Source organism: Dendrobates tinctorius, unplaced genomic scaffold, assembly GCF_039654945.1.
Source record: "Dendrobates tinctorius isolate UK_male_01 unplaced genomic scaffold, ASM3965494v1 ptg000357l, whole genome shotgun sequence".
NCBI lineage: Eukaryota > Metazoa > Chordata > Amphibia > Anura > Dendrobatidae > Dendrobates > Dendrobates tinctorius.
The window spans coordinates 172,304-193,975 of NW_027362023.1; the positions used below are offsets into that span (position 1 = coordinate 172,304).

Here is a 21,672-nt window from a genome sequence, read left to right on the forward strand (position 1 = left end):
TCTCGCGTGACTCCAGCGGTCTCGTGAGATCGCTATAGTAACGTGAGACCAACGTCATCACAGGTCTCGCAAGGCATCGCTGGGAACGCTGAGGCCCGGGAATGCAGCGCGGGACGCCGGAAGGTAAATATACCCCGATTTTTTATTTTTTTTTATCATTTTTAACATTTTATCTTTTACTATTGATGATACATAGGCAGCCTCAATAGTAAGAAGCTGCTCACACTTGTCAAACACTATGTTTGACGAGTGTGACCAACCTGTCAATCACTTTACAAGCGATGCTTCAAATCGCTTGGAAAGTGCTTGAATATCGCGGCAAAATCGCGAACAGAATCGCAGTAAAATCGCGGTGAAATTGCGTGGAAAAAACGCACGATTTCTGGGAAGGAGTCCGGTTTTTAGTGTGCGTTTTAAAACGCTACATGGGCACATAGCCTGACTCACTCCCTTTGGGTTAGGCTGGTACTCGTAGTTGTAGAAGTGGTGGAGCATCCGCTGTATTTCAGGTCTGCTGGGAGCCTCTTTATACTTTAATGCCGACGTTTTGTGCCATTTATAGGATGGAGGCCGGGTGAAGAGGCCGCTCTGCTGAGGCTTTTGAGTGGATGGTTTCTCTGTAGATTTCAGGTACAGAAGAAGTTGGTTGTGGTCTGACAGGTGCGTTTGTGGGGAGACTATGAAGGCGCTGATATCTGCCAGGATCATATCTATAATGGCATAATCTACTACACTCCTCCCTACATGGGAGTTTAGTGTGCACCTCCCTAAGGAGTCTCCTTTGGTTCGTCCGTTAAGAATATGAAGTCCTAAACTTCTGCATACGGTCAGGAGCTTTTTAACACTTTTGTTGACTGTACTGTCATAGCTGTTTCTCTCTGTGACTACTGAGTCTTGGCCGTTATTCTCTGCTCCAAATATGTAGATGTTCCCATCATATCTCTGTGTCCCTGTATATCACCTGTATCTCTGAATCTTTGTGTCTTTGCTGTATCTGCGTCTATGGCCTGTATGTCCAAGTCTCCCCTGTGTCTCCTCCGGTATCTCTCCTCCTGTGTCTCCCCCCCGTATCTGTCAACCTGTCTCCCCTGTATCTCTCGGCCTTTGTCTCCCCCCCCCGTATCTCTCGGCCTGTGTCTCCCCCCCGTATCTCTCGGCCTGTGTCTCCCCCCCCCCCCGTATCTCTCTATCTCTCGGCCTGTGTCTCCCCCCCCCCCCCCCGTATCTCTCGGCCTGTGTCTCCGCCTCCCCCCCGTGTCTCTCGGCCTTTGTCTCCCCCCCCCCCCCCGTATCTCTCGGCCTGTGTCTCCCCCCCCGTATCTCTCGGCCTGTGTCTCCCCCCCGTATCTCTCGGCCTGTGTCTCCCCCCCCGTATCTCTCGGCCTGTGCCTCCCCCCCCGTATCTCTCGGCCCGTGTCTCTCCCCCCCCCCCCCCCGTATCTCTCAGCCTGTGTCTTCCCCCCCCCGTATCTCTCGGCCTGTGTCTTCCCCCCCCCCCGTATCTCTCGGCCTGTGTCTTCCCCCCCCCCCGTATCTCTCGGCCTGTGTCTCCCCTCCCCCCCCCGTATCTCTCGGCCTGTGTCTCCCCCCCCCCCGTATCTCTCGGCCTGTGTCTCCCCCCCCCGTATCTCTCGGCCCGTGTCTCCCCCCCCCGTATCTCTCGGCCCGTGTCTCCCCCCCCCGTATCTCTCGGCCCGTGTCTCCCCCCCGTATCTCTCGGCCTGTGTCTCCCCCCCCCCCCCCCGTATCTCTCGGCCTGTTTCTCTCCCCCCCCCGTATCTCTCGGCTCGTCTCCCCCCGTATCTCTCGGCCTGTGTCTCTCCCCCCGTATCTCTCTCCATGTGTCTCTCCCCCCGTATCGCTCGGCCTGTGTCTCCCCCCCCCCCCCCCGTATCTCTCGGCCTGTGTCTCCCCCCCCCCCCCCGTATCTCTCGGCCTGTGTGTGTCTCCCCCCCCCCCCGTATCTCTCGGCCTGTGTCTCCCCCCCCCACCCGTATCTCTCGGCCTGTGTCTCCCCCCCCACCCGTATCTCTCGGCCTGTGTCTCCCCCCCCCCGTATCTCTCGGCTTGTCTCCCCCCCCCCCGTGTCTCCCCCCCCGTATCTCTCGGCCTGTGTCTCCCCCCCGTATCTCTCGGCCTGTGTCTCCCCCCCCCCGTATCTCTCGGCCTGTGTCTCTCCCCCCCCCCCCCGTATCTCTCGGCTTGTCTCCCCCCCGTACCTCTCGGCCTGTGTCTCCCCCCCCGTATCTCTCGGCCTGTGTCTCCCCCCCCCGTATCTCTCGGCCTGTGTCTCCCCCCCCCGTATCTCTCGGCCTGTGTCTCCCCCCCCCGTATCTCTCGGCCCGTGTCTCCCCCCCCCCGTATCTCTCGGCCCGTGTCTCCCCCCCCCCCCGTATCTCTCGGCCTGTGTCTCCCCCCCCCCCCCGTTTCTCTCGGCTTGTCTCCCCCCGTATCTCTCGGCTTGTCTCCCCCCGTATCTCTCGGCCTGTGTCTCTCCCCCCGTATCTCTCGGCCTGTGTCTCTCCCCCCGTATCGCTCGGCCTGTGTCTCCCCCCCCCGTATCTCTCGGCCTGTGTCTCCCCCCCCCCCCCCGTATCTCTCGGCCTGTGTGTGTCTCCCCCCCCCCGTATCTCTCGGCCTGTGTCTCCCCCCCCCCCCCGTATCTCTCGGCCTGTGTCTCCCCCCCCACCCGTATCTCTCGGCCTGTGTCTCTCCCCCCCCCCGTATCTCTCGGCTTGTCTCCCCCCCCGTGTCTCCCCCCCCGTATCTCTCGGCCTGTGTCTCCCCCCCGTATCTCTCGGCCTGTGTCTCCCCCCCCCCGTATCTCTCGGCCTGTGTCTCTCCCCCCCCCCGTATCTCTCGGCTTGTCTCCCCCCCGTACCTCTCGGCCTGTGTCTCTCCCCCCGTATCGCTCGGCCTGTGTCTCCCCCCCCGTATCTCTCGGCCTGTGTCTCCCCCCCGTATCTCTCGGCCTGTGTGTGTCTCCCCCCCCGTATCTCTCGGCCTGTGTCTCCCCCCCCCCCGTATCTCTCGGCCTGTGTCTCCCCCCCCCACCCGTATCTCTCGGCCTGTGTCTCTCCCCCCCCCCCCCCCCCCCCCGTATCTCTCGGCCTGTGTCTCCCCCACCGTATCTCTCGGCCTGTGTCTCCCCCCCCGTATCTCTCGGCCTGTGTCTCCCCCCCGTATCTCTCGGCCTGTGTCTCCCCCCCCGTATCTCTCGGCCTGTGTCTCCCCCCCCGTATCTCTCGGCCTGTGTCTCCCCCCCCGTATCTCTCGGCCTGTGTCTCCCCCCCCGTATCTCTCGGCCTGTGTCTCCCCCCCCGTATCTCTCGGCCTGTGTCTCCCCCCCCGTATCTCTCGGCCTGTGTCTCCCCCCCCGTATCTCTCGGCCTGTGTCTCCCCCCCCGTATCTCTCGGCCTGTGTCTCCCCCCCCCGTATCTCTCGGCCTGTGTCTCCCCCCCCGTATCTCTCGGCCTGTGTCTCCCCCCCCGTATCTCTCGGCCTGTGTCTCCCCCCCCCGTATCTCTCGGCCTGTGTCTCCCCCCCCGTATCTCTCGGCCTGTGTCTCCCCCCCCCGTATCTCTCGGCCTGTGTCTCCCCCCCCCCCCCCCGTATCTCTCGGCCCGTGTCTCTCCCCCCCCGTATCTCTCGGCTTGTCTCCCCCCCCGTATCTCTCGGCCCGTGTCTCCCCCCCCGTATCTCTCGGCCCGTGTCTCCCCCCCCGTATCTCTCGGCCCGTGTCTCCCCCCCCGTATCTCTCGGCCCGTGTCTCCCCCCCGTATCTCTCGGCCCGTGTCTCCCCCCCCCCCGTATCTCTCGGCCCGTGTCTCTCCCCCCCCCGTATCTCTCGGCCCGTGTCTCTCCCCCCCCCCCGTATCTCTCGGCCCGTGTCTCTTCCCCCCCCCCCGTATCTCTCGGCCCGTGTCTCTCCCCCCCCCCCCGTATCTCTCGGCTTGTCTCTCCCCCCGTACCTCTCGGCCTGTGTCTCTCCCCCCGTATCTCTCGGCCTGTGTCTCTCCCCCCGTATCGCTCGGCCTGTGTCTCCCCCCCCCGTATCTCTCGGCCTGTGTGTGTCTCCCCCCCGTATCTCTCGGCCTGTGTGTGTCTCCCCCCCGTATCTCTCGGCCCGTGTCTCCCCCCGTATCTCTCGGCCCGTGTCTCTCCCCCCCCCCCCCGTATCTCTCGGCTTGTCTCCCCCCCGTACCTCTCGGCCTGTGTCTCTCCCCCCTTATCTCTCGGCCTGTGTCTCTCCCCCCGTATCGCTCGGCCTGTGTCTCCCCCCCCCGTATCTCTCGGCCTGTGTCTCCCCCCCGTATCTCTCGGCCTGTGTGTGTCTCCCCCCCGTATCTCTCGGCCCGTGTCTCCCCCCGTATCTCTCGGCCCGTGTCTCCCCCCGTATCTCTCGGCCCGTGTCTCCCCCCCCCGTATCTCTCGGCCCGTGTCTCCCCCCCCGTATCTCTCGGCCTGTGTCTCCCCCCCCCCCCCGTATCTCTCGGCCTGTGTCTCCCCCCCCCCGTATCTCTCGACCTGTGTCTCCCCCCCCCCCCCCCCCGTATCTCTCGGCCTGTGTCTCTCCCCCCCCCCCCCCCGTATCTCTCGGCTTGTCTCCCCCCCGTACCTCTCGGTCTGTGTCTCTCCCCCCGTATCTCTCGGCCTGTGTCTCCCCCCCCCGTATCTCTCGGCCTGTGTCTCCCCCCCCCGTATCGCTCGGCCTGTGTCTCCCCCCCCCGTATCGCTCGGCCTGTGTCTCCCCCCCCGTATCTCTCGGCCTGTGTGTGTCTCCCCCCCCGTATCTCTCGGCCTGTGTCTCCCCCCCCCCCCCCGTATCTCTCGGCCTGTGTCTCCCCCCCACCCGTATCTCTCGGCCTGTGTCTCTCCCCCCCCCCGTATCTCTCGGCCTGTGTCTCCCCCCCACCCCCCCCGTATCTCTCGGCCTGTGTCTCCCCCCCCCCCCCGTATCTCTCCTCCTGTGTCCCCCCCCCGTATCTTTCCGCCTGTGCCCCCCCGATATCTCTCCTCCTGTGTCCCCCCCCCTGTATCTCTCCGCCTGTGTCCCCCCCCCTGTATCTCTCCGCCTGTGTCCCCCCCCCCCCCGTATCTCTCCACCTGTGTCTAACCCATATCTCTGATATCAGACACTTTGTATTTCCTTCTGAGCTTGTCAGACTCCTCCGGCCTCCTATGACTTTTTGCGCATCCATCACTCTGGTCTCCATTGTGGCGTCTCTGGGACGTGCTCGGCCTGTGGCCTGATATCCGGTGTCCTCGTTATTCCTCCTCCAGGGATCGATCCTGAGCCATCACTGGTTATTTGTGGCGCTCGGTAATGGCGCGCTCCATTACAGCAGGAATTGATTTTACTGATATTCTGGTTGTCAGAACCTGAAACAAAAAGTGGAAAAGAAATAGTAACTGTTCATCTATCACCATCACATTATCGCACATTTCCCTGGAGGAGTATTCCTGCTGTCACAGCGGTGGTCTGGAGGCCGCTGGGTCATTGCTGATCCTCCACAGAACTGCCGCAGATTTCTGGTCCAGAGCGCCAGTTTGTGGGCCACGGAGTAATTACTGATCCTCCACAGAACCACTGCAGGTTTCAGGTCCGGAGTGCCGGGTTGGGGACCGATGGGGCATTACTGATCCTCCACAGAACCGATGCAGGCTGCAGGTCTGGAGGCCACAGGGTCATTACTGATCCTCCACAGAACCCCCGCAGGCTGCAGGTCTGGAGGCCACGGGGTCATTACTGATCCTCCACAGAACCCCCACAGGCTGCAGGTCTGGAGGCCACGGGGCTCATTACTGATCCTCCAAAGAACCCCCGCAGGCTGCAGGTCTGGGGGCCACGGGGTCATTATTGATCCTCCACAGAACCCCCGCAGGCTGCAGGTCTGGAGGCCACGGGGCTCATTACTGATCCTCCACAGAACCCCCGCAGGCTGCAGGTCTGGAGGCCACGGGGTCATTACTGATCCTCCACAGAACCCCTGCAGGTCTGGAGGTCACGGGGTCATTACTGATCCTCCACAGAACCCCCGCAGGTTGCAGGTCTGGGGGCCACGGGGTCATTACTGATCCTCCACAGAACCCCCGCAGGTTGCAGGTCTGGAGGCCACGGGGTCATTATTGATCCTCCACAGACCCCACAGGCTGCAGGTCTGGAGCGCTGCTCTGGCTGCTGTGGGCTGTTATTAGTAAACAGGGCGACGTTGCTGCGTTTCCAGTGTGCTCCGCGGTCAGTCGTCAGATCGGAGTTGTGTGCAACAATAATGAGTTAGTCTTGGAAACGTGCACTATTTATATCTCCGCCATTATGTGCGGCCTCTTAACCGGTGTGTGACCGGAGCTGACAGTGCCGGGTGCTCCTGCATCTCCCTAATTTACATAAATGCATAGTAATTAGGCTGTCAGCTAATGAGCTGCTCACTAAGTTATTGCTGAAAGATGAGAAGCTGCAGATTAATCAGGCGCCATTCATCCAACGCAGACAGATTAATGAAATGTGTGTTATGAAACGTCCGAAAATCCCTCACATGATCTTATCAGGTCTCTGCAAGTTATGGAGACTCGTATCTGGAAGAGGAGAGGCGTCTCTGGAAGAGGAGAGGCGGCTCGTCTCTGGAAGAGGAGAGGCGTCTCGTCTCTGGAAGAGGAGAGGCGTCTCGTCTCTGGAAGAGGAGAGGCGTCTCGTCTCTGGAAGAGGAGAGGCGTCTCGTCTCTGGAAGAGGAGAGGCGTCTCGTCTCTGGAAGAGGAGAGGCGTCTCGCATCTGGAAGAGGAGAGGCGTCTCGCATCTGGAAGAGGAGAGGCGTCTCGTCTCTGGAAGAGGAGAGGCGTCTCGCATCTGGAAGAGGAGAGGCGTCTCGTCTCTGGAAGAGGAGAGGCGTCTCGTCTCTGGAAGAGGAGAGGCGTCTCGTCTCTGGAAGAGGAGAGGCGTCTCGCGTCTGGAAGAGGAGAGGGCGTCTCGCGTCTGGAAGAGGAGAGGGCGTCTCGCGTCTGGAAGAGGAGAGGGCGTCTCGCGTCTGGAAGAGGAGAGGGCGTCTCGCGTCTGGAAGAGGAGAGGGCGTCTCGCGTCTGGAAGAGGAGAGGGCGTCTCGCGTCTGGAAGAGGAGAGGGCGTCTCGCGTCTGGAAGAGGAGAGGGCGTCTCGCGTCTGGAAGAGGAGAGGGCGGCTCGCGTCTGGAAGAGGAGAGGGCGGCTCGCGTCTGGAAGAGGAGAGGGCGGCTCGCGTCTGGAAGAGGAGAGGGCGGCTCGCGTCTGGAAGAGGAGAGGGCGGCTCGCGTCTGGAAGAGGAGAGGGCGGCTCGCGTCTGGAAGAGGAGAGGGCGGCTCGCGTCTGGAAGAGGAGAGGGCGGCTCGCGTCTGGAAGAGGAGAGGGCGGCTCGCGTCTGGAAGAGGAGAGGGCGGCTCGCGTCTGGAAGAGGAGAGGGCGGCTCCGCGTCTGGAAGAGGAGAGATAGATCATGTGTAGAAGTACACAGTTCCATGAAGAAGCCCACGCAAAACGCGTGTTGAGGCTGCTGTTTGCTGAAAATCTCCGCCCGTGGGTGAAATAGCCTTTTGATATGCCTACCAATTGCTTTTCAATATTTACATCATATGATAACTGTTATTTATATTAGTTGTGTTATCTGTATGTATGTATATATATATATATATATATATATATATATATATAAGCACTGAGGAGCATTTACTATAAATATACGGTGTCATATGACTTGTGTGCCCTTGTAGTTTACTTTGACCCCTCACATTACCATCACACCTGTGGTTTTCTCCATATAGACACCTTATTTATTGGCCTATTTGTGACCTGTACCTGCTATAACATTGCGGACTTGCAGCATTTGTTACATCTATTTTTTGTGCCAGCAGTTGTTATCTTTGGTGATACACGGTGACTCCTGGTCTCTGATAGGACACATACGTGCAGTGTCCATTACTATTATTCTTTGGCCACTTGTTGACACATCGTCACGAGACATTAATCCGCCAAATAATGTTTTTGGTTTGGATGATGTTGACGGCTCCTATTTAGAGATGGAAAGACACGAGCGAGAGATGAGTGATTCCTAGAGAAGAATCATAGATGTGAGCTAGAGAAAAAATCTAGCGAGATGTGGCGAGAGAGAGATGGGCCGTATCTAGAACATGAAAGCTAGGGAGACGGGTTTTACCTTGAAAAGAGAGTTTTGAAATATAATAGTACTTAAAAAAATAAATAAAATGCAGAACTTGTGAGATGGGTCATATCTAGAAAAACTAATACGTAGAAAAAGAGCGCTAGAAAGGCCTATCTAGAGAAGTCAGAACGGTGGCTCAGTGGTCAGCACTGTACTATATATAGAGCAGCACGGCAGCTCAGTGGTTAACACTGTACTGTGTGTAGGTCAGCACGGTGGGTCAGTGGTTAGCACTACTATATATGGCAGCAGGGTGGCTCAGTGGTCAGCACTGTACAATATGGGCAGCTCAGTGGTTAGCATTGTACTATATATAGAGCAGCACGGCAGCTCAGAAATAAAAAGCTAAGGACATGATCATCATATTTTGAGAGGAGACTCAAATAGAGTTATGGGAATGTGTCTTATCCAGAAATAGAGGCTGGTCATATCTAGAGAGCGGTCACAGGCTGGTCATATCTAGAGAGCGGTCAGATCAGAGGCTGGTCATATCTAGAGAGCGGTCAGAGGCTGGTCATATCTAGAGAGCGGTCAGAGGCTGGTCATATCTAGAGAGCGGTCAGAGGCTGGTCATATCTAGAGAGCGGTCAGAGGCTGGTCATATCTAGAGAGCGGTCAGAGGCTGGTCATATCTAGAGAGCGGTCAGAGGCTGGTCATAGCTAGAGAGCGGTCAGATCAGAGGCTGGTCATATCTAGAGCGCGGTCAGAGGCTGGTCATAGCTAGAGCGCGGTCAGAGGCTGGTCGTATCTAGAGAGCGGTCAGAGGCTGGTCGTAGCTAGAGAGCGGTCAGAGGCTGGTCGTAGCTAGAGAGCGGTCAGAGGCTGGTCGTAGCTAGAGAGCGGTCAGAGGCTGGTCGTAGCTAGAGAGCGGTCAGAGGCTGGTCGTAGCTAGAGAGCGGTCAGAGGCTGGTCGTAGCTAGAGAGCGGTCAGAGGCTGGTCGTAGCTAGAGAGCGGTCAGAGGCTGGTCGTAGCTAGAGAGCGGTCAGAGGCTGGTCGTAGCTAGAGAGCGGTCAGAGGCTGGTCGTAGCTAGAGAGCGGTCAGAGGCTGGTCGTAGCTAGAGAGCGGTCAGAGGCTGGTCGTAGCTAGAGAGCGGTCAGAGGCTGGTCGTAGCTAGAGAGCGGTCAGAGGCTGGTCGTAGCTAGAGAGCGGTCAGAGGCTGGTCGTAGCTAGAGAGCGGTCAGAGGCTGGTCGTAGCTAGAGAGCGGTCAGAGGCTGGTCGTAGCTAGAGAGCGGTCAGAGGCTGGTCGTAGCTAGAGAGCGGTCAGAGGCTGGTCGTAGCTAGAGAGCGGTCAGAGGCTGGTCGTAGCTAGAGAGCGGTCAGAGGCTGGTCGAATTTAGACCTAGAGACAGATTTTGCCTTGAAAAAGAGAGCTTGAAACATGATTGTAGTGCTAGAGAAACGTCATATCAAGAAAAGAGTCAGAGTCTACAAATACCGAACCATGGAGAGAGGAGTCATAAGATCTATCTAGATATAGAGCGCTAGAGAGATGTCCTGTTTAATGAGGATATATAACAAGACAGTCACATCCAGAAAGGAACAATAGAGATCTGAGGAGTGTGAGAGGCAGATATGAGATTGATGATGGATGTAGATATTTATCGGTGGGTTTTGTGGTCAGGGGTCAGTTGAGGTCTTATGTCTGCGGCCCCCGTTCGTTCTGCGCAGGGTTTCGGCTTGGTGGGGGAGGGGCAGGGCCGCGGATTTGTTGTAAAGACGATCTAATTAGGCTAATCTGTGCTGAAAGCTCTGAGCAAACGAAAAGCCGCGGACATTGCTGAAGTGCGCAGAACGCGCACCGCTGCCACCGATCCCGCTACACCGTGCCCACTAAAGAGGTGGCCTGTACTGGGGCGCCAGTCCTATATTTATGCCAATTTACAGGAAAAAACTTTCACTGTTTAAATTCTTTATCATTTTTAAGATCTCGGCTTGCAGTCAGTGAATAGAAACGTGTTTCCAGGGAAAGCAGAATTCTCACTGCTGAGAAAGTTACAGCTGTAGGTACGATTTACCTTTACTGATACACTGTAACAAACCATCGGAACTGGAGGGGTTTTTGGCTGCTGAGTTCAGGCTCACAGAGCATTGACTGCACTAATACATTGCAACGAATCCTCACTTGTGAAAAGTACTTGACCTTTACCCACGGTCAAATTCAAGATGAAACCGAGGACGTTCCCAGTCGTACAGAAGCCCCCCGGGCCGAGGCCCGAGGACGAGGCTGCAAAAATATTGCTGCTTTAAAAAAAATTTGCAATCGATGAATCGGCCGAAAACCTCTGGAAAATACAAACCCGTGGTCATATACCCATGTGCGGGGCCCGGGTCACAGGGATGTATACCCATGTACGGGGCCTGGGTCACAGGGGTGTATACCCATGTACGGGGCCCGGGTCACAGAGGCATATACCTATGTACGGGGCCCGGGTCATAGAGGCGTATACCCATGTGCGGGGCCCGGGTCACAGGGGCGTATACCCATGTGCGGGGCCCGGGTCACAGGGGCGTATACCCATGTACGGGGCCCGGGTCACAGGGGTGTATACCCATGTACGGGGCCCGGGTCACAGAGGCATATACCTATGTACGGGGCCCGAATCATTGTTACACCTTTTATTGTCTCCTTTTTGGTGTTTTTTATTTGTGCAAGACATTCCGATCTGAGAGTCGTCAGTGGTTGATACCATTATGTTGTGTGCACACGTTGCGGATTCTGCTGCGGTGTACTGTACCATTTAAGTCAATGAAAAATGAAAACCGCTGTGCTCACGTTGCGGAGTTTTCCGCGGTTTTAAATCCGCAGCATGTCACTTCTTTGTGCGGATTCCGCAGCGGTTTGGCACCTGCTCCATTGTAGAGGTGTTAAAGGGAATCTGTCCCCCCTTTTTTGAGATATCATATAATGATATCATTCAGTTGTGTCACATAAGGATTCTCTTAGTGCTTTTGCTTCCCCCTGACCCCGCACCTTTCATGCATAAATACCTTTTTTATATCGGCTCAGATGTATGTAAACTGCCGCTGTCCGGTCCAGTGGGCGGGGCTTATTCACCTGCTCCCCCCCCCCCCTCCCTGTCTTGCTCTACACAAGAAGAAATGCGCTAAGCAAGACGGGGGGAGCAGGTTAATAAGCCCCGCCCACTGGACCGGACCGTGGGAGATTACATACATCTGAACCGATATAAAGAAGGTATTTATGCATGAAAGGTGCGGGGTCAGGGGGAAGCAAAAGCACTAAGAATCCTTATGTGACACACAACTGAATGCTATCAGTATATCATGTCTCAAAAAAGGGGGGACAGATTCCCTTTAAACCGCAGGGGAAAACTGCAGGCTAATCCGCAGCAGATTCCGCAACGTGTGCACACACCCTAAATGACGGACTGAGAAGATGGGGACAAGTCGCGGCTTTCGAGGCTCCTCCGTCTCTTCATCAGGCTGAGAATAACCCAGAATCTGGAGTCTCATCTTCTCCAGAGCAGGACCCAGGAATAACGCAATAGACGAGAGCCGAGCGATCAGTACGGGAGAAACCGCGGTGGCCGGAAATATTGGAGCCGTTCATAGATGAGGAGGGGGAACGTGTGTCCTGTGATTGGGATCTGCTCCATGGTCCTGAAGCCCCCGATGGGCTGAGGAGCAGATTCCTTTGTTGATGTAGAAAAAACATAAATCCATGTCGCACGCGTCAGATTCCGCCGGTGCGGAGCGTTGTCTGCTGAGATCTTCCCATCCGCCTCCTGTGTGACGGGTAAGGCCTGTTTCACATTTCCGTTTTTGACCATCAGTCAAAATCCGCCGGTTTTTTAAAAAAACGAATCCGCCATTTTTTTTGCGGATCCGTTTTTCCCCCATTGAGTTGCATTACTGGCGGATCTTGACGGATGGTCGTCCGTTGGATCCGTTTTTTTGCGGATCCGCCAAATTTTTTGCGTCCGCCGACATGCCTGGACGGACCCTGCAACGTTTTTTTTGCTGCCGGATCCGCATTTCCCAGTGCACATGGAGAAAGGAAGTCAGCCGTGAATTTAACCCTGAAATCCTTTCTGGCGGACGAAAAAAATTCTCTCTCCCCTTCCCGGGCAGCAGCTCCTTTAAAATTCTTCAAACGGATCCGGTGGCTTCCGTTCACTTCAGTTAATAACGGATCCGCTCTCCGCCTTTTTGGCTGATTTTGACTGACACTAAAAACTGAAGTGTGAAACAGACCTTAGATGACTTGTGTGGCCTCTTATGGACGGAGGATGAGGCTCCTGGTGCAGCCTCTCCGGAGGGCTGGCTCCACGCTGGCTCCTTTTTCGCCTCCTTACCACTTCTGTGTCGTAGATGTCAGATCTGCTGATGGTGGCGTGAGTGCTCGCTGCCGGCCCGTGTCCCCGGGGTCCGCGCTGTGAGACCATCTGTGGAGATGCTGAGCAAGCACTGACATCATGATGGCGGGGACGTGTGAGAGAGTGCCGCAGGCGCCTCATGTCCGGCCACTGGCCCAGCAGGAGGGGTTACCGGTGCCAGCTGGGGGCTGCAGGGGTCAATCACAAGGACACCTGGCACCAAAGTCTACCACCAGGATACCCCGTCCTAACTGCACTGGGGTCCTGCTATAGGGCGCCGCTGGGAATGTTCCCTCTGCACCCCCTGTCATGTAGATATGACCTCACTGGACGGCTAAAGCTCTGGGGTATCGGGGTGGCCCCCTGGCACCATCCAGCCCCCTCCGCCAGATTATGTCTGTACAGGAGACACTGGAGAATGATCAAATCAGCATTAGATAATCCTCCTGCCCCTCGGACGGCAGCCCCTCCTGCCCCTCGGACGGCGGCCCCTCCTGCCCCTCGGACGGCTGCTCTTGCCCCTCGGATGGCGGCCCCTCTTGCCCCGCGGACGGCCGCTCCTGCCCCTTGGACGGCGGCCCCTCCTGCCCCTCGGACGGCTGCCCCTCGGACGGCGGCCCCTCCTGCCCCTCGGACGGCGGCCCCTCCTGCCCCTCGGACGGCTGCTCTTGCCCCTCGGACGGCGGCCCCTCTTGCCCCGCGGACGGCTGCTCTTGCCCCGCGGACGGCGGCCCCTCCTGCCCCTTGGACAGCGGCCCCTCCTGCCCCTCGGACGGCTGCCCCTCGGACGGCGGCCCCCTCGGACGGCGGCCCCTCCTGCCCCTCGGACGGCTGCCCCTCGGACGGCAGCCCCTCCTGCCCCTCGGACGGCGGCCCCTCCTGCCCCTCGGACGGCGGCCCCTCCTGCCCCTCGGACGGCTGCCCCTCGGACGGCGGCCCCTCCTGCCCCTCGGACGGCAGCCCCTCCTGCCCCTCGGACGGCGGCCCCTCCTGCCCCTCGGACGGCGGCCCCTCCTGCCCCTCGGACGGCGGCCCCTCGGACGGCGGCCCCTCCTGCCCCTCGGACGGCGGCCCCTCCTGCCCCTCGGACGGCGGCCCCTCCTGCCCCTCGGACGGCGGCTTCTCCTCGGCTGTGAGCGCGGGGCGAGGAGGCAGTGAGTGTGCACATAGGGACCTGTCCTCTCCCGGCATAAAGTCGTTCCCCATTTCTAGCGGTTTCATTACTTGACGTTTCCGAGATCTCCGCTTCCTGTCAGTGATTCTTCTTTACCGTCAGAGGCCAGATGAAACATCCCAATGCTTCTCACAGCTGAGGGCTCGTTACAGTCTTTCAGTCTGGAGTGGAGACTGGATACATTGTAACAAACCCTCAGCTGTGAGGAGTGTCAGATCTGTGGGGGCTGCTGTTCATGTTGGGGGCCGGTTCCCATGGGAGTGAGGGGCTGCTGGACCCCAGGACCCGGTTGTGTGTCGCTCCTCCCTGCACGTTATGGACGGACTGTGAGCTCTTGGGGCGAGTTCTCCACCTTGGCTGCTTCTCTTTATGGAGACTTGAATCCTTCATATATACAGTTCTGTAATCTGGACCTGACTGCTGGATTATCAGACATTCTGGATTACTGGGCAGTATTGATTATTTAGATTATCACATATTCCAGGTTATCAGGCTCTCATTGAAGGGTCTACAGACCCCGGAATCCTGCTCTGTGCCTTCTGTACCGCGTCCTGGGCGACTCCTTGCCGGATTATCAGACTTGCTGTGGTATTGGATGCTGGGCCTGTGTAGAGATCGTTATTACAGGGTCGCCCTCGTATTTCAGGGTCCTGTACTACATTACTGCCATTGGGGCCCGGACATGCTGCTGCGCTGTCCCCGGGGTCGCTGCGGAGGAACCTCAGCACACACGTGCGCTGCGCCAGCTGTGACTGACTGCAGCGGTGCCGGGGGCACAGGACGATCCCTGACGTTCTCTCTTCAAGGACATTTTCATAGAAATGTCCACAAACACCGGCAGATCTGCGCCATCGCTTCTCCCACTGTCACGTGGCTCCGTACTGCGGAGGGTACAGCGGCGGCCGCAGGGAGGTGGTCACAATTGTGACCTGCACCTTAGCAAGCTAATGTGACGTTACACTGTCCAACTACAACCCCCATCATGGCCCCACAGCACAGCTGGGGACAATCGGAACATAATGACTACAACCCCCAGGGGGCGCTGCCACAGACACCCAGTAGGTGCAGTACCCCACTCCTCCATGCGGGGGCGCTATACGCAGGATGTGGCTGCTTCGCAGGCAGTCCGTGTTTGGTGGGGGACTCACGGATATTTCCCAGTTCGGAGCTGATGTACAGGATGTAGGTCGGCGCCGTCCTGCGCTCATCCTGCCGCTAATTAGGTCATTTTATAACTAATTGGATCTAGCGGAATATCTGGGGCCGGACCCCAGGGCCTCTCTGCGGAGGAACGTTCCAGGTGGAAGTCGTGGCTCAGTGCATGCTGGGAGTTGTAGTGTTTCTAGGATTTATGACTATGAATCCACACCTCCCACCTACAGCCATTTCTGTCCCGGGGTCCCTGAGGTTTGGGCCCCTTCCAGGGGCAGGCGGTTTGGTAATGTCGGTGGTCTTTACAGTGTGTTTCTGGTACTATTGGGGTCCGCTCAGCATCTTGAGAGGCGTTGTTTTGGGGAGCGCGGGATGATGTGATTGCCCCGGCGGGAGGCTCAGTGCGGTCAGTTACTCGCCCTACATGTGACGGCAAATCACTATTTTTGGCGTTACTGCCAGCAGCGGGTTACGGCAGCAGGTTCCTGGCAAGCGGCTTCAGATGAGCGCAGCGACGCGGCACTGAGAGGGTTAGTACTGCAGAGCGCACGCTCCCCGTCAGCGTGTCACAGCGGGAGAGATGGCGCTGACGCAGGCCATTTACATCTACAGACTGAGCAGACACAAGAATGGATCTGAGGTCCTTGATGTCTCTGGTGGCTTGTCAACACGACCTGACAACACAGAGGGTCTCCCTCCTGAGGTCATGGCCCGACAACACAGAGGGTCTCCCTCCTGAGGTCATGGCCCGACAACACAGACGGTCTCCCTCCTGAGGTCATGGCCCGACAACACAGAGGGTCTCCCTCCTGAGGTCATGGCCTGACAACACAGAGGGTCTCCCTCCTGAGGTCATGGCCTGACAACACAGAGGGTCTCCCTCCTGAGGTCATGGCCTGACAACACAGAGGGTCTCCCTCCTGAGGTCATGGCCCGACAACACAGAGGGTCTCCCTCCTGAGGTCATGGCCCGACAACACAGAGGGTCTGCCTCCTGAGGTCATGGCCTGACAACACAGAGGGTCTGCCTCCTGAGGTCATGGCCCGACAACACAGAGGGTCTGCCTCCTGAGGTCATGGCCTGACAACACAGAGGGTCTGCCTCCTGAGGTCATGGCCTGACAACACAGAGGGTCTCCCTCCTGAGGTCATGGCCCGACAACACAGAGGGTCTGCCTCCTGAGGTCATGGCCCGACAACTCAGAGGGTCTGCCTCCTGAGGTCATGGCCCGACAACACAGAGGGTCTGCCTCCTGAGGTCATGGCCCGACAACACAGAGGGTCTGCCTCCTGAGGTCATGGCCCGACAACACAGAGGGTCTGCCTCCTGAGGTCATGGCCCGACAACACAGAGGGTCTGCCTCCTGAGGTCATGGCCCGACAACACAGAGGGTCTGCCTCCTGAGGTCATGGCCCGACAACACAGAGGGTCTGCCTCCTGAGGTCATGGCCCGACAACACAGAGGGTCTCCCTCCTGAGGTCATGGCCCGACAACACAGAGGGTCTGCCTCCTGAGGTCATGGCCCGACAACACAGAGGGTCTGCCTCCTGAGGTCATGGCCCGACAACACAGAGGGTCTCCCTCCTGAGGTCATGGCCCGACAACACAGAGGGTCTGCCTCCTGAGGTCATGGCCCGACAACACAGAGGGTCTGCCTCCTGAGGTCATGGCCCGACAACACAGAGGGTCTCCCTCCTGAGGTCATGGCCCGACAACACAGAGGGTCTCCCTCCTGAGGTCATGGCCCCACTACACAGAGGGTCTCCCTCCTGAGGTCACGGCCCGACAACACAGAGGGTCTCCCTCCTGTGGTCATGGCCCCACTACACAGAGGGTCTCCCTCCTGAGGTCACGGCCCGACAACACAGAGGGTCTCCCTCCTGAGGTCACGGCCCGACAATACAGTGGGTATCCCTCCTGGGGTCACGGCCCAACAACACAGAGGGTCTACCTCCTGGGATCATGGCCCGACAACACACAGGGTCCACCTCCCTGGGATCATGGGCTGACAACATAAAGGGTCTCCTTCCCGGAGGACACGGCCCTGACAACGCGGAGTGTCTCCTTCCCGGGGATCACGGACCGACAACGCGGAGTGTCTCCTTACTGGGGGTCACGGCCCGACAACGCGGAGTGTCTCCTTCCCGGGGGTCACGGCCCGACAACACGGAGTGTCTCCTTTCAGGGGGTCACGGCCTGACAACTTGGAGTGTCTCCTTCCTGGGGGTCACAGCCCTCCAACACAGAGGGTCTTACTCCTGGGTTATAGCCTGACAACACAGAGGGTCTCCATCCTGGGGTCACGGTCCAACAACACAGAGGGTCTCCTTCCCGGGGGTCACGCCCCGACAACACAGAGGGTCTCCATCCTGGGGTCACGGTCCAACAACACAGAGGGTCTCCTTCCCGGGGGTCACGCCCCGACAACACAGAGGGTCTCTATCCTGGGGTCACGGTCCAACAACACAGAGGGTCTCCTTCCCGGGGGTCACGCCCCGACAACACAGGGGGTCTCCTTCCCTGGGGGGGGTTAACAGTCCGACAACACAGAGTCTCCTTTCCGGGGGTCACGGCCCGACAACACAGAGGATCTCAATCCAGGGGGTCACGGCCTGACAACAAGGAGGGTCTTCCTCCCAGGGTCACAGCCCAGCAACACAGAGGGTCTCCTTCCCAGGGTCGTCACCACATACAGCCTCGTATCAGTGTCACAGCGGGTGTATCGTCAGGCTGTGCTGTGATGACGATACACCCGCTGTCACACTGATACGAGGCTGTGTGCGGTGACGATACACCCGCTGTCACTCTGATACGAGGCTGTGTGCGGAGACGATACACCCGCTGTCACGCTGATACGATGCTGTGTGCGGTGACGATACGCCCGCTGTCACTCTGATACGAGGCTGTGTGCGGTGACGATACGCCCGCTGTCACACTGATACGAGGCTGTGTGCGGTGACGATACACCCGCTGTCACACTGATACGAGGCTGTGTGCGGTGACGATACACCCGCTGTCACGCTGATACAAGGCTGTGTGCGGAGACGATACACCCGCTGTCACTCTGATACGAGGCTGTGTGCGGAGACGATACACCCGCTGTCACACTGATACGAGGCTGTGTGCGGTGACGATACACCCGCTGTCACAGTGATACGAGGCTGTGTACGGTGACGATACACCCGCTGTCACACTGATACGAGGCTGTGTACGGTGACGATACACCCGCTGTCACACTTGATACGAGGCTGTGTGCGGTGACGATACACCCGCTGTCACGCTGATACGAGGCTGTGTGCGGTGACGATACACCCGCTGTCACGCTGATACGACGCTGTGTGCGGTGACGATACACCCGCTGTCACGCTGATACGAGGCTGTGTGCGGTGACGATACGCCCGCTGTCACGCTGATACGAGGCTGTGTGCGGTGACGATACGCCCGCTGTCACGCTGATACGAGGCTGTGTGCGGTGACGATATGCCCGCTGTCACGCTGATACGAGGCTGTGTGCGGTGACGATACGCCCGCTGTCACGCTGATACGAGGCTGTGTGCGGTGACGATACACCCGCTGTCACGCTGATACGAGGCTGTGTGCGGTGACGATAGACCCGCTGTCACACTGATGCGAGGCTGTGTGCGGTGACGATATGCCCGCTGTCACACTGATACGAGGCTGTGTGCGGTGACGATACACCCGCTGTCACACTGATACGAGGCTGTGTGCGGGGACGATACACCCGCTGTCACGCTGATACGAGGCTGTGTGCGGTGACGATAGACCCGCTGTCACGCTGATACGAGGCTGTGTGCGGGGACGATAGACCCGCTGTCACACTGATACGAGGCTGTGTGCGGGGACGATAGACCCGCTGTCACGCTGATACGAGGCTGTGTGCGGGGACGATAGACCCGCTGTCACGCTGATACGAGGCTGTGTGCGGGGACGATAGACCCGCTGTCACACTGATACGAGGCTGTGTGCGGGGACGATAGACCCGCTGTCACACTGATACGAGGCTGTGTGCGGTGACGATACACCCGCTGTCACACTGATACGAGGCTGTGTGCGGTGACGATACACCCGCTGTCACACTGATACGAGGCTGTGTGCGGGGACGATAGACCCGCTGTCACACTGATACGAGGCTGTGTGCGGGGACGATAGACCCGCTGTCACACTGATACGAGGCTGTGTGCGGTGATGATATGCCCGCTGTCACGCTGATACGAGGCTGTGTGCGGGGACGATAGACCCGCTGTCACACTGATACGAGGCTGTGTGCGGGGACGATAGACCCGCTGTCACACTGATACGAGGCTGTGTGCGGTGATGATATGCCCGCTGTCACGCTGATACGAGGCTGTGTGCGGGGACGATAGACCCGCTGTCACACTGATACGAGGCTGTGTGCGGTGACGATACACCCGCTGTCACACTGATACGAGGCTGTGTGCGGGGACGATAGACCCGCTGTCACGCTGATACGAGGCTGTGTGCGGTGACGATACACCCGCTGTCACACTGATACGAGGCTGTGTGCGGTGACGATACACCCGCTGTCACACTGATACGAGGCTGTGTGCGGAGACGATACGCCCGCTGTCACACTGATACGAGGCTGTGTGCGGTGACGATACACCCGCTGTCACACTGATACGAGGCTGTGTGCGGGGACGATAGACCCGCTGTCACGCTGATACGAGGCTGTGTGCGGTGACGATACACCCGCTGTCACACTGATACGAGGCTGTGTGCGGGGACGATAGACCCGCTGTCACACTGATACGAGGCTGTGTGCGGTGACGATACACCCGCTGTCACGCTGATACGAGGCTGTGTGCGGTGACGATACACCCGCTGTCACACTGATACGAGGCTGTGTGCGGTGACGATACACCCGCTGTCACACTGATACGAGGCTGTGTGCGGTGACAATAGACCCGCTGTCACGCTGATACGAGGCTGTGTGCGGTGACGATACACCCGCTGTCACACTGATACGAGGCTGTGTGCGGTGACGATACACCCGCTGTCACACTGATACGAGGCTGTGTGCGGTGACGATACACCCGCTGTCACACTGATACGAGGCTGTGTGCGGGGACGATAGACCCGCTGTCACGCTGATACGAGGCTGTGTGCGGTGACGATACACCCGCTGTCACACTGATACGAGGCTGTGTGCGGGGACGATAGACCCGCTGTCACGCTGATACGAGGCTGTGTGCGGTGACGATACACCCGCTGTCACACTGATACGAGGCTGTGTGCGGGGACGATAGACCCGCTGTCACGCTGATACGAGGCTGTGTGCGGTGACGATACACCCGCTGTCACACTGATACGAGGCTGTGCTGCGGTACTGGCACATTGTGGCCACACATTCCTCCATGCAGCGTTACAATGTATCGGCGCACAGTGTTACAGTCCTTCATGGACGGTTGCTTGTTCTCCACCGTGTTCTGTACAGATCACACCACAGTGTGTGTTGGGACGTAGTAATGATGTAGGGACCTCCGCACCGTGTCCGCTCTTCTGTACTCAGTCTTGTCTCTCTTTCTTTCAGTCATATCTAGCTTCCGTGGATCAGTACCTCAAGGGTTAACTCTGGAACTGGGAGAAACTGTGCACATCCTGGAGAAATGTGAAGGTGAGTGCGGGGGACTGCGGGGGTCCTGTATAGGGGACGGTCACAGGGGTCCTATATGTAATGGAATTTTCAGAAATCTCATCCAATTGGTCAGAAAAATCCACACAACATGAATGAATTGGCGCTGCGGATCTGACGTCTGCCGCCACGACCAGCGCTACTTACCGGGGGTGCGGGATTCGCTGCTGCGGACCCTGGGGCAGTGTTGTTAAACTTGACCCCCAATGTTATTAGCGCAGACTGGCAGCCACACTACTGTGTCTGGACCCTGCGTATAATGTTCCTGGGAAAGCTGGGTGACCACCACTATGGCCGCCTCGCGTATGTCGTATGTGGACCCCAACAAAATGCGTATTTCTAACTTGAGATCATCATTAATGCAGAGCGCCATCTAATGGAAACGTGTTGTACTCATGTGCAACAATGTATCGTGCAGCGCAATGATTTTCGTCGACCTATTTACACCGTGACTCTTATTCGGGAATTTTGCCTATTTACCCGAGTTTCCCTTTAAGCTTCCACTTTCGCTGCATTTGTAATTTACATTATTGCAGTCGGGACAATTTCCAACCAACCAGAAAAACATTACCAGAATAATAAGTGCGGATGTAACGTCCTTGTAATGGGATGTGCGGCACAGAAGAGAACCCACCGCTTCATTTAACAGGCATTCATAAAATACCATCTGAGCCCCCGGAGCTGTAACCGGCGGAGTCCCCCCGAATTCTCCCCAGCGACCCATCCACATGTAGCATCCAGTAGTGTATGGCAACAGGCAGTATAGCACCGTCCCACACATCACTGGTCACTGAACACAATGGTCAGGATCCAGTCTGTACAGCAAGTGTCCAGGGTCAACACCAACTACCAGATCTAACACTGCACCCAACCCATCTAATATATCTGCAGCTGTCATAGTCCTGTCTGATATAGACCTGTCTGCAGCCACCACTAGGGGGAGCTCCCTGTATACAGAGATATATGATAAGATCCTGTCTGTAGCCAACACTAGTGGGAGCTCCCTGTATACAGAGATACATGATAAGATCCTGTCTGCAGCCACCACTAGGGGGAGCTCCCTGTATGCAGAGATGCATGGTAAGATCCTGTCTGCAGCCACCACTAGGGGGAGCTCCCTGTATACAGAGATACATGATAAGATCC

General features: G+C 58.0%; 1 protein-coding gene across 4 annotated transcripts in view; it reads left to right on the top strand.

Moving 5' to 3' along the window:
- The window catches only part of DOCK3 (dedicator of cytokinesis 3), a 301,507-nt gene that overhangs the window by 37,974 nt on the left and 241,861 nt on the right, over nt 1–21,672 (top strand). For all 4 annotated transcript variants that reach the window (XM_073562529.1, XM_073562530.1, XM_073562531.1 and 1 more), the window contains exon 2: nt 20,425–20,508. In XM_073562529.1, coding sequence (XP_073418630.1) covers nt 20,425–20,508 — 84 coding nt within the window. The remainder of the gene's footprint in view (nt 1–20,424; nt 20,509–21,672) is intronic.